General features: G+C 37.7%; 1 protein-coding gene across 2 annotated transcripts in view; it reads right to left on the bottom strand.

Moving 5' to 3' along the window:
* The window catches only part of cers4b (ceramide synthase 4b), a 20,314-nt gene extending 9,501 nt beyond the window's left edge, over window positions 1-10,813 (bottom strand). Inside the window, exons 1-7 of one of the 2 annotated variants that reach the window (XM_014000565.1) lie at window positions 10,698-10,813; window positions 9,772-9,948; window positions 7,936-8,053; window positions 5,718-5,836; window positions 4,192-4,249; window positions 3,917-3,967; window positions 314-406 (exon numbers count right to left, since the gene is read on the bottom strand). In XM_014000565.1, coding sequence (XP_013856019.1) covers window positions 314-406; window positions 3,917-3,967; window positions 4,192-4,249; window positions 5,718-5,836; window positions 7,936-8,053; window positions 9,772-9,947 — 615 coding nt within the window. In that variant the 5' untranslated portion in view covers window position 9,948; window positions 10,698-10,813. Of the gene's footprint in view, window positions 1-313; window positions 407-3,916; window positions 3,968-4,191; window positions 4,250-5,717; window positions 5,837-7,935; window positions 8,054-9,771; window positions 9,949-10,131; window positions 10,667-10,697 lie in introns of those variants that run through there. The other variant, XM_014000572.1, reaches the window with a different exon arrangement.
* Window positions 10,814-12,162: the final 1,349 nt, after the last annotated feature.

Genomic DNA, 12,162 nt, shown 5'->3' with positions numbered 1-12,162 from the left:
TATATATATTGTATATAGGCCAATCTTATGCCTAAAGAAACTGTAATGTTGATTTTACTGCAAAATGTAATTAAGAATTTCAAATTTTGTTGAATGCCATTAAATAGGCTTTTAATAATACCAATAAACTCTTACAACAGACCCAAAAATAAAAAATAAAAATCCTACAACACTCAGAACTGAAATAACAGTAAACACAAAATGTACAAAGTTAGGATTAAGTACAGGATAAATCAGCACAAAAACTTTAAAAAGTTTCATAAGGCAAGAAGAAAAAAACATTTAGTTGTTAGAGTACACGAGTCAGGCTCACCTTTCGTTTGACGTCCCTAGAAAAAGTCAGAATCAGGGACAGATAGAAACCCATCTCCAGCATGTAATACCAGTAGTGAGTGTCTGACACGGGCTGCAGAATGACAGGAGGCGAATGACGATGAGTAAACATTTACATTTAACTGTAAAATCAGGAGTCTTAATAAAACTGTTCATTAAAGCCACATTGATATTGATGTTGGTGTCCTTGCAAGAGCAAGACCTGGAGAATAGTGAGTTGTGATTAGAGGTAACAAAACACACAAAACGAACCTCACTTGTCCCAAATCTGAGGGTCATGACACATCAAGTCAGAGTCCTTAAGATAAACTTCAGACATCAACTTGTGTTAAAAATCACTCTTATCTCATGTTATTCCTCATACTTGTCACAGAAAATAAAAGCAAATATCCTAAATTAATAAAAATGATATTGTGGTTGTAAAGACTGTGTTTTCATTATGTTATGTTTAAACTGGCAATAGATGAGGTCTTTGCCACAATCATTTTGTGGGTCAGAGAGACAGAGAGCGTGACAAGCTAACATTTCTGATCGTTCTAAACAATTAAATTTTCATGACATACACAATTATTTATGACATATTTCATTTAAAATGACCAGTCAGCTCAGTCTGGGACTGACTTCTGTTGTCTCCCTGGATCACGAAGCTCTTTACCGCAGCCACGGCTGAGCTCTGTCCGACCCAGACTGCCCTGCTGCGTTGCGTGTGTACACACATTCTGTTCTTGTTTACCTGTTTCTGCAGGGCGTACAGCGGGCTGGGGTGTGCGTGTGTGTGCGTGTGAGAGAGAGAGAGAGAGAGAGAGAGAGAGAGCAGCGCAGCGCAGGCAGCCTCCATCTCCTCTTCTCCTCACCTGAAGGAGAATCAGGCTGTGGAGCTCAGTGGGGCTAAAGTCTTATCAGATCGAGCTGCTGGTTCAAAGGTTGATTCAGTGATACATGAAGCCTTGTGTTGCTGAGGCATTGTGTGTGTATGTGTGTGTGTGTGTGTTTAAGTGATGTTCGCCGCTAATATGCTAATACGAAGCTGTAACAGATGATCATGCTATGCTAGCTGTTCCAACCACTGACTGCTGCAGGGGCGTGTCTTAGAGAGAGGCTTTTATATCAGAACACAGCTGCTATGACGAAACCGTGGAGAAGACACGTCACCGTGGAGAGCCGTTAACCAATATGCAAATTAGCCTGCAGTACCACTGCTCTACCCATATGAGCAGCAAAAAGATGTTTTTAGACCAAATATTACAGATTTSAACAAATACGCACAAAAACATCAAAATTAGCATAGAAACAGTACTATATAACATTTTAGACACATTCTAGATAGTTTATCAGCTAAAAAAAGTTAATTTTGGGGTAAGTTCCTCTTTAAACTACCCACAAATACCCAGTGATATGTGTGAGTGCACGAGAACATTCCTGCTTCATAAGGTTCATTTTGCTCTAGAAAAAACTTGTTTTAGTGAAAGGAAGTTATGGTGTATTATCTCAAACAACAACAAAAATAGGTCTTGCAGAATGTTTAATGTTTGCAGCGCACAATGGTAGGAAGTGGACTGAAACATTTATTCCAGTTCTTTATCGCTAAAAACAATTCAGAAAAGGAAACAGTCAGGAGCTGTAATCAGTCCCTGCAGATGCAGACAGCTATGGCTCTGTGTTTTCTTTCTGTAATGTTTTCTGTTTTAAGGTCATGACCCTTGGGGTGGTTTCCATGAATCTGTGGTGACGTTCAGGCATACCCAACTGTCATTGAAACACAACAGATACCAGCTTTTAAAACAAAAACTGCAGACATTCTAAAGCAGCATTCCTGTAAAACAAGTGGAGGAATTTAGATAAATGTTCATAGAAGGAAGAGGGTGTGCTAACCAATCTGTGCTGCAGATCTGTGACAAAGGCCAACTCTCCTTCACTAAAGACTTGATTTTGTTGAATACATTTCAGCTATTTGTTCACACCACAAACATTAGTGTTAAAACTACAGCGCAGCCATTCAAATAAGTTACAGTAATGCTTATAGTTCATAAAATCATAACGTTATTTCTCGTATAAACAGCATAAAAAGAAAAGGACATGTGGGTTTGGTAGATTATTTCTTTGTTGTAACAAAAGCTTCTTGGCAGTAACTTTTATTCTGTTGGAAAGTCTGTTAATTTCCTTTTTAAATGGTGCCACATTTGTAAGGAACATGCATTTGTGAGATGAGCAGTAGAGCAGAGTGTGTGGATTGTGCACATGAAAAACTAACCAAAACGTCTCTGCAATTAACAGAAATCTTATTTTGTTGTTGTTATTGAAACTTGATTTGACCTTCTGGTACACCCAGGTGCTGCCAGTCAGGTTAATGAAATAGTTTTTTCACCATCGTCAAGTAGAACAGCAGTCAAAATAAAAAAGGAAAACCAATACAATTTTTTTTACTTAATATATTTTGTAACTATTACCCAAGCTTCAGTCTAATAAGAGTGACAACTGTAATTTGCTGTCCTTTGTTTTCTCTAAAACACTTGCAGTGTAATGCTGCATTCACACAAAACGTGTTTTCAAGCGTCAGGTTTACATGCAAAGTCTAGGAGTGTCGGGAAGTGCTGCGTCGCGTTTTGAACGTCCGACGCGCTTGACGTGCGAAACATTGAATGCTGGATTTGGAAAATCCAAACTTTTGCAGCTCAACGCAGCGGGTCAGCCAATCAGAGCGACTCCACTGTGTAACGTAGTGACAGATTTTCTGATAGGACAGTTTCCTGAATGATGTCCACTAACCCGAGACAGATGGACAGGAGCTCTTTAGCTGAAATCGAGTGCCTGTAGTCGGTGTCCAGGCAGGAGATATCAGCACCGACGTGGGTCAGCAGCTCATAAAACTGGACTCAGGGCTAAAATATTTCTGAAAGCGAGCCTCATCAGCTCGCAGCTCCTGGAGTGGTAAAACTCACCGAATTCAGAACATCTTGGAATTATCTGTTAAATTAGTTATGAATTAATTGTCAGGTGAGCGTGACGTGCTCTTGCTCTCAGTAAATAAAGCAAAGCCACTTTCTTTATTTCATCCGTCATTAAACAGAGACCGACAGAGCCAAGAGACTTTCGGCACGTATCAAGAGCAATTTTGACTCGCATCTGACCTCAAAGTGCACAAGCGTCCAACTTGAAGCGTTGGACGCGCTTTTGACACTGAAATCGCATTCGGTGAGAACGCAACATAACAACATTTTATGTTTACGTTTGAATTACAAGCTGGTTCATTCAGAAGTCGATGTCTTAAATTAGCATCTCCTGCAACATTTTAGCACTTTTATCTTGAACACAGCTTTATTTTATTTTACATGGATTAGCACCGTTCTCCTGAAGACGCTTGAACAGATTGTTACAGCTTTAGTCAGCTCTCAGTACCGTTGGTACGCAAATTTGAGTCTACGTTGTTGAGGAAGCACAATTTTTCAGTGTCGAACAACAAAATAAGAAGGTTATGTTTAAATCAAGTGGGAAAGTGTGTGGATGATCAGGTCACAGAATAAATGTAAACAAAAGCTGTTTGTATTTAAAACAGCATATTTAAATAGTGCCACTTCCTGCTTACCTGTTTGGGGTAACCCCTCCAGCACTCTTTTTGATCCCAGAGCCATGAGGTCTGAAATATTCAGGGAACATTCATTTGGTTACACAAGAACTGGTCCAAAAATTATCCAAATATCATCAAATTGAAAGCAGTTCTATATTAGTACTGTATATGAAACAAATGTTGAATTATCAACATCCCTTTAATGTCTTTTCCCATTATATCAGTGATTAAATGATCATTAAAATCTGTGAAAATATATGATTGTCAAAAAAAGTTAAAATATAGACACTTACATTAATAAGTGAGCTCAGTCCTGCTGTGAATGCTATCAGGTAGAACGCAAACTTCCAGCTGCAAAGACAAAAATAACCATCATCACTGCATGTTATACAATGTTATAGGGCTGGCATATTGTTAACAACCTCACAATAAGATTCAATTTCAGTTTTATTTGGTATTGCTTTAAATGCTTCAATATTAATTTTATAATAAGAAGTACACAAATAATTCATTGCAGTCCCTGTGGATAATTTTAAAGTTTTTATTCTCTTGCCCATATAAACAGAAATGGTTTATTATCATTTAAAGCAGGGGTGTCAAACTCATTTTCACCAAGGGCCACATGAGCGTTATGGTGGCCCTCGAAGGGCCAGTTGTAATGAACTTTGATGTTTCATGTTTAACTTTGACTAAACAGTTTTAATACGTCCTCTTTTAAACACTGATAAGAACTAACTGTATGACTGACTAAATCTGAAATAAATACAGAAATATTATTAAAAGTAAAACAAAGTTTTACTAACTGATGAGTTTCTAGCGAGTAGCTGTATTATGTCAGATTTAGTTTATGTTTGATGGTGACTTTAAACCAGATTAATTTCAGACATTAATACTGTGCTATCCAACTAAATTGCTGTTACTTCAAGCCAACAGCTCAGGGACAGGAATTTTTTTAATTAATTTTTATTTCATTTATTTTTATTAAATTAATTTTGTTGCATTTAACCATAAATTAAAAGTTTACTGTTGACATAAGAAATTTCATGTTAAGAAAAAAAAATCGGCAGGCCACACGGGAGTCACCCACGGGCCTTGTGTTTGACACGTGATTTAAAGGGATCCATGATTAGTTGTAACATTAGACTTTATTTGTTAAACATATATTTTAACTGTAAAATAAATACTGTAAAAATACTCTAAGCTGTTTAGTAATTTTTAAAAAATATATTTTAACATGGATAGAGCCATTTTATTTACATACAAAGCATTCTGGTGAAATGATGATGTGGATAGGTCCTCAGTGTGAGCGAGCTATATCCACCCTGAAGGTTAATGTTGGACAATATCTGACGATTGACTCTTTTAAATGAAACCAGAGAGCGTTGACAGAGAGGAGAAGGTAGAAATGACTCAGTCTGTAACTGAAAATATGGATGGAGGACAACAGAGCTGCTTCATGGAAGAAGAACTTCCCTCTAAGGGAAATAAAATGTCTGAAAATAAAGCTGTAGCACAATACTTGTTCTAAATACAGAGTGAAAATATAAAAACACAACAAATTACCCAGGGGACTGAAATTAATCAGAGGGTTTTCTGAATCAAAACTGAATTGGGTAAAAAAAAAATTTTGCGATGCATTTATGAATCGATACTTTTACCGACCCTTAGATATTTGTACAAATTCAATTCATGAGTTGAAAAAAGCTGTTGATAAAAAAAAAAAAACATCAACAAACCTGCAAAAGTCGAATTCACACAAATCAGTGAAGTGCAGATTGTTTTATTAGTTAGTTAATGTTCGGAGGGGGAGACGACTCACGATTCCTCGCAGAACTTTTTTGTTTTGCTGGGTCGGTCCTGGTTTCGTCTGTTCTTGAACCAGGTCTGGATCTTCCTTTCGGTGAGATCACACTGCTTCACCAAGCCCACCACCTCACTCTAAACATACAAAAACAAATAAAGTACCTGAAATAAGTTATTTGCTCTTTTGCAGCTGGCAGTAGTGTTGATGCAGTTGTAGCTAAACTGAACCAGGTTCATGACTGAACTGGAGCCTCGTGAGCTCAAATTAAACAGAGTACCCTCTTTCTCTGCACCCTGATGCTTTACTCAGGCTTCCATTACTGAAGAAAGGTCCTTGCTGGCTGAAACCTGACTCTAAGGTTAAGAGTATAATATTCTTAGTTAAAGCAAAACGTAACTTATACGTCTCTTTTATTTTTGCTGCTATAAGCTCAATAGGAATTGTCAGCTTGTGCAGCAGAAGAGAAACAAAGAGTGCAAAGAAATCCAGGGCACACAGGCAGGTGAATATGCGACATATCAAACACGCATACATGCACAAACAGAAATAAATGCTCACTGAGCAGTAAAAATTCAATTTGATTTGTCAAGTCCTGTCTTGTCCTCCTGACAGGTGCACGGCCCTGCTGTCTGCACAGCAACATCAGTGTTGCAATGCTAAATGAAAGTAGTCAAAAGGTGGAGAAAGTTCCAGTTTAACCTGGATCCTGCTGCATGTCTGCACCTGCTGACTGATAAGCAGATAAAAAATTTACAACACACAAAGGGACAGTTTTACACCCGTTAAATTATTCACGTACGTCTTCTGATGTAGACGGTAAACAACAGAGCAGCTTGGTCTAATCAGTATATTCCTAAAGTGAAAAAAGAGCACTAAATCAAGCTGATCAGCATGTTTAAGGCAAAGGTTTTTTGAGCTACTTTTGAAAAATGATTGTCCTTAGGTTTGTTCAGCAGAAACTCAAAACAACTGTAAGATCAAACCGAACAATAGTTAATCTTACATGACATGCCTCTCAGCAAATCGGCTTTTCTTTTTTTTTACTTTCCACCAGATCAAACTTGTTGAAAAGCAAATTTAAATTACTTTAGAAAGTCATAACTGCCTGTGTACAAAATATGTTGCACCTTAAGTCAAGAACAAATTTTACATTCACTGAATACATCTTTAGATCAGGTACAGAAAAACAAAACAAAACACGTAGAAAAGGAAGTACTTCAGACAAAATACACCTCAGCTAAACATCTAAACAGTTTGTTTTAACACATGACCTGCTCTCTGCCATTAAGAATGACGTTCTTTAGAAAGCTTCCTTATTCCTAAGCTCGTTCAAAAGACACAACGCTGTGTTTTCTACACATAATGTCAACAAGTAATCACACCAAATATGTACATCAGAGCATTTATAAAGTGTCAGCAGTGCATGTTATCAGTTCAGTTTGCAAATGTATGCAAACACTCACATTCTTGCAAAGGAAGATGATAGTCTTTTTTTTTATTCAAAGGGTAAAAACAGGTTTAACAAGTGAGCTCTCCTCTGTGGGAAGTCCATCAAACACTGGCATCAACTCTGCAAAGCATGTGTGCGTTACTGTGAAACAAAATCCTTTGATTAAAGTTGTATTTCCTTTAAACTGTCACTGAAAACATGTTTGGACTGAGAGCAAGAATATTTCTTTCAGTCTATCAAATAGAGCTACGTTCACACTGCAGGTCTTAATGCTCAATTCTGATAGTTTGCAAAAATCTGAGTTTTTTTTGCACGAAAGTTAGTATTATACTTTAAATGTGACCTCCATCAGAATCCACTGTGAGCTCTGCACATCACTGATGTGACTCGCCTGAGTAGAAACTGACGTGACGTCACATTGAGCTCACTGTTTACATAAGTAGCCTACGGATGCTACATGTTAGCATGTTGATTCTGAAGTTGTTGCGCAATCACAGCAGATTAAATAACTGTCGACTTGCTTGTTTAGTTGTTTTTTTTATTTTAACCTGCCTCCAAATCTATATCCCATAGAATGATTTTATATTTTATATAAAATATGTAGGATGTATATGTGGGACTGAGAGCTTCTAATATAGGAAAAGAAGAGGATGCCCCAGCACCCATCACAGAGATGCAACAGAAATCAGAGGTCTTTAATCCCAGATACAGTTAAATATCATCTGTCTTGTTCCAGTTATAGAAAGATTAGACAATAAATCGAGATAGAAGAAGAATACAAACTTTGGATGGTCGCCGACTTTTGTACTTGTAGAAGGCCTCCAATTCTGGGACAGGTGAGACTTGAATTTGAATCCGATCCTTCACACCTAAAAATCTGCTTAAAGGAATTGCGATGATCCTGACAGGACAGAAAACACAAGAAGACAAAATATTTTAGAAACAGTAACACTCAATGAACAATAATTATGTTATGATGCTGTGTAGTTCCCAATAGCGACTGTTCAGTGTGCTGTTAATTCAACGGTAATAAGTCATTAGAATCTACTGACAGCTTACGGAGCTGCAACTTTGAGTATTTTGTGACATTTGACCAGATAGCCTTTGGCCTTATCTGATATGTCGTTAACAGACACTTGATCTGCGTTAAGTGTCTGCAAGAAGACAGACGGAGGATCAGCATGTGCGAGATGTTCTGATAAATGACTGTGTGTGCGCACATCTACAGTATGGTCACGTGTAACTCTACCTCAGAGATAATCATCTGGAACTGGGAACCGAGCGAAAGATCAGAGACAATGAGAAGGTCAGTGCAGCTTTACACACAGTGTCTGGTTACAGGAATCTATATACCACACACACACACACACACACACACACATGCAGCAACAATAACACAGAAAGCAGCCATGGCCTGAGGGGATTGAATGAAGACACGCCTTTATCCACCTTCCAGCTGACTGGCTTGTGAGTCGCAGCGACCAAAACGACACACATGTCCGTCAAACCCAAAACACGCACAGATGCATGCTGGTGTTCAGCTTTTGTCATCGTCTTCTCAACCATGCCTTCTTTTAGCAAAGCTGATGTTACTAACAAGCATATCAATCACCCCAGGAGGGCTAAATGAATGATTACAGAGCTCTCATTGAGCAACATGTGTGTTAAAAAATAACATGCAAACTGGTAGAGAAAGGCGTGTAAAATCATGTGTTCAAGCATCACGTGTGTGTGTGTCTGCAATTAGACACAAATTGCAAACAATCCAACTGGTTCTCTGATAATCAAAGATCTTTAAAAAAAAAAAGATCGGTAATAGTGATGTAAAACAAATGATCATACACTTCCTCTATAAGTTCAAAATATTTAATGTCAACAATTGTCTAAAAATAAAGAAGTATCTAATAATTTCTCACAATTTCAAATAAAAGACAAAATAATATTCAGTTTGCTCTCACAGCAGTGTTTAAGTATCTTCAGAGATTTGTATTAAAAAATAATTTAACAACAAACCATAAAGGCAACTTATAAGTGCTTGTGAAGAGCAGTTAAAAACAACTCCTGTTAATAAAATATTCAACGCACAGACTGTTTGCCTCAGTGTTTCCTGCGCTTTAATCTCATGCTGAATCCTAAATGCATCGTTGTTTTGAATGGAAAAGTGGTTAAAGCTGTTCCAAGACACGTCCAGATACATCAGGAGTCTGGCATAACAAGCCAGATGTGATGATTGGAATGTAATGATTTTGCGTTAATATAATTAATGTTAATATAATGCTAACATTGTTCAGCTGAACCAAAATTAGTTGTTCTCTTCAAATGTTTTTGATCAGCACAGAAGCGTTTCAGCAAAAGGTTGCTTTACTAATGATTTGGTTTTAAACAGYTACAGAAGGACTAAATGCATCATTACTTATTTATGCCAAGCAAGTGTGCAACATCTTGAGGCTGAAAACGGAAAAGGACAGGGCAAAACATAACTACTTATGTCTGCTTCTCATTACATGTTTAGATAATAACAATAACAATAGCAGTGTTTAGATTACTGGTACACAAATCCAACAAATAGTGTCAAAATAATGATTTTGAATCGGTGATTTACTGTAGTGACATTCGCACCTCTCAAACACAAATCTGAGCACTATGAAGACCAAGGCCAGTGGTAAAGTGCAGATGAGATCCCTGGGTAAAGGAAAGTGGCCCTCATCTTCCTTCATCTCAGTGTCCTTCCATCCAATACCAGGAGGAAGCCAGTACCGCTCCTGCCACAGCCACTCATTGAACAGGGCCTCCATCCTGAGGAGAGGAGAGGAGAGGAGAGGACAGGAGAGGAGAGGAGTACAGGAATTTACAGGATATTAATATCTGAAGACAATGGTTGCTGATCAAGTTGCTCTCGACCTTTTCATTACTCCTACATATTTCTACATTTGAACATTCTCAGACACAATAATCTTCGTAGCATCAATTATCTCATACCTTCGTACAAAACTGGTCTGCCTGTCCAGACAATGGATTAAAACGCTGCTTCAGTCTCAGATGTTGTGCCAAATATTGATGACTGGGAGCGCGCCCAGCCTGTCTGAGTGTCTCTAGCTTGCTGTTTCAACGTCACAAATATACAAACTGTWATTACGTTTAACTGCAGAAAATAAAAAACGGTTCTTCTCACACAGACTGCGCATGCGCGATAACGGCAGATCAATTTTTGACAGGCTATCACTTTTCGACACAACACCGGCGTATCGATTAGCGGCGCAGCACAGAGGATACCCGTCAAACTACGACACGAAATAACCGCGAAGCAACGCCAGGAGACCCCCAACGAAACAAAAACAGATTTACGGTTTAAAATGAAGCCGTTTTTTATTTTATTGATTCAATATAAAGTGTATTAGCGTACAGAATCCCAGCCCTCTCATTCCCGCTACATCCCGCTGAGCTTCGAGCAGAGCAGCCCTGCTAGCTTAAAAACATTCTTAACACGAGCTTATTTTACTAAACACATTAAYTGTAACGGAGTGTCTGTAAAATGTTACACCTACCTGTTCAAGCTCGTCTTGAAGTTGCGCTCAAAGATGGAAACAACCAGCGACCAATGAGAAAGGGAAAAAAGAGGAGGAGCTTGTTTTTTTACGCACGGTCCTGAGGACAGGAGGAGGCGCGCGCTGTATCATCWTCATCATCATCATCATCATCATCATCATCATCATCATCATCATCATCATCATCATCATCATCATCATCATCATCATCATCATCATCATCATCATCATCATCATCATCAGGTGATGTGCCAACACATTACAGAGAATTTGCTATATTTTTAGACACTTTGTGTATATAGAAGCCTGTCAGAATGACAAGAATTGCTACTATATTTTGTTCTTAGTGTTTATTATTAAATCAAGTATACTGTATGTATCAGTATAGGCAATCATGAAAATCAGAAGTTTTCAGGAAAAAAAATGTTGCAGTGTATTGGTGCATTCCGTCCCTGGAAATGACTGATGAGCAGTCGTGTTAAGAAAGCTGATAAGATTTACAGATATACTCACATGATGACACCTTTCATGATTTAATATCACTCTCTCAACATTTGTCACAATTAACGTAAAACACTAAAATCATCAAAGGTGCTGTTCACATAGATAACGTGTAAACTTTTATTTTTGTTCCTCATAAATAACTTTTAAGTAGTCTGGTACATGGCTAATCAAAGCATACATAATATAATAAATTATAGGTACRTGTCATGTCATTTATAATCCCTTATTTCCTAGCTCTAAATAAAGTCTTCAGGGCAAAGCCTTACAAAACAAATTAAAGATAGAAGTTCAGTGTAACTTTTGGTGTGAGTGTCAGGTGGCTTTTGTATACATTTAAATTAGATTGTGGGACTGTTCAACGAATGTGTTGGACTGTTAGAAAACATCTCTTGCAACCACAGAGCCATCAACTTTAATGAAGACTCCTTGACATTTTGCACATTTTAAAAATACTTATTTCTTATTGTCAGTAGAGTTTAACTTGTTCATGTATTATAACAATGAGTTGAGTATTAGATGACAGGTGACAGCTCATCGGGTAACAAAACCAGATTAGAAACCTTTTCCCCTGCAGTCSTGCAGGAATTTTTGAGATAAATGTSAGAACACCTGCGAGATTTAGATCGTGTCTCTAAATGTGCACATTTGTACCATAGTAATAGTTATAAGATGTAACAATGTCATTGTTGCTGATAGTGACACAGACCCTGATCTGGGTGTGTTTTCTAACTACCTCAGATACCTTTCTCACAGGCCAACACAAATATTTTTGTAGTTCTCACACCTGCTAACTCATTTCCTAAGAGAGTTCACACACAAACACTACAGACCTGTAGAAACAGGCAGCCATTGCATAATAAATCCTGACTCCATTACTACACTTATACTTTATTCGATTTAAAGTCACATTCTTTATTTGATCCGGCTGGCACAAAACAAAAAGTTGTAAAATGAATTATAT

Source organism: Austrofundulus limnaeus, unplaced genomic scaffold (assembly GCF_001266775.1).
Source record: "Austrofundulus limnaeus strain Quisiro unplaced genomic scaffold, Austrofundulus_limnaeus-1.0 Scaffold8, whole genome shotgun sequence".
NCBI classification, from domain to species: Eukaryota; Metazoa; Chordata; class Actinopteri; order Cyprinodontiformes; family Rivulidae; genus Austrofundulus; species Austrofundulus limnaeus.
This window is presented reverse-complemented; position numbering and strand designations above follow the sequence as displayed.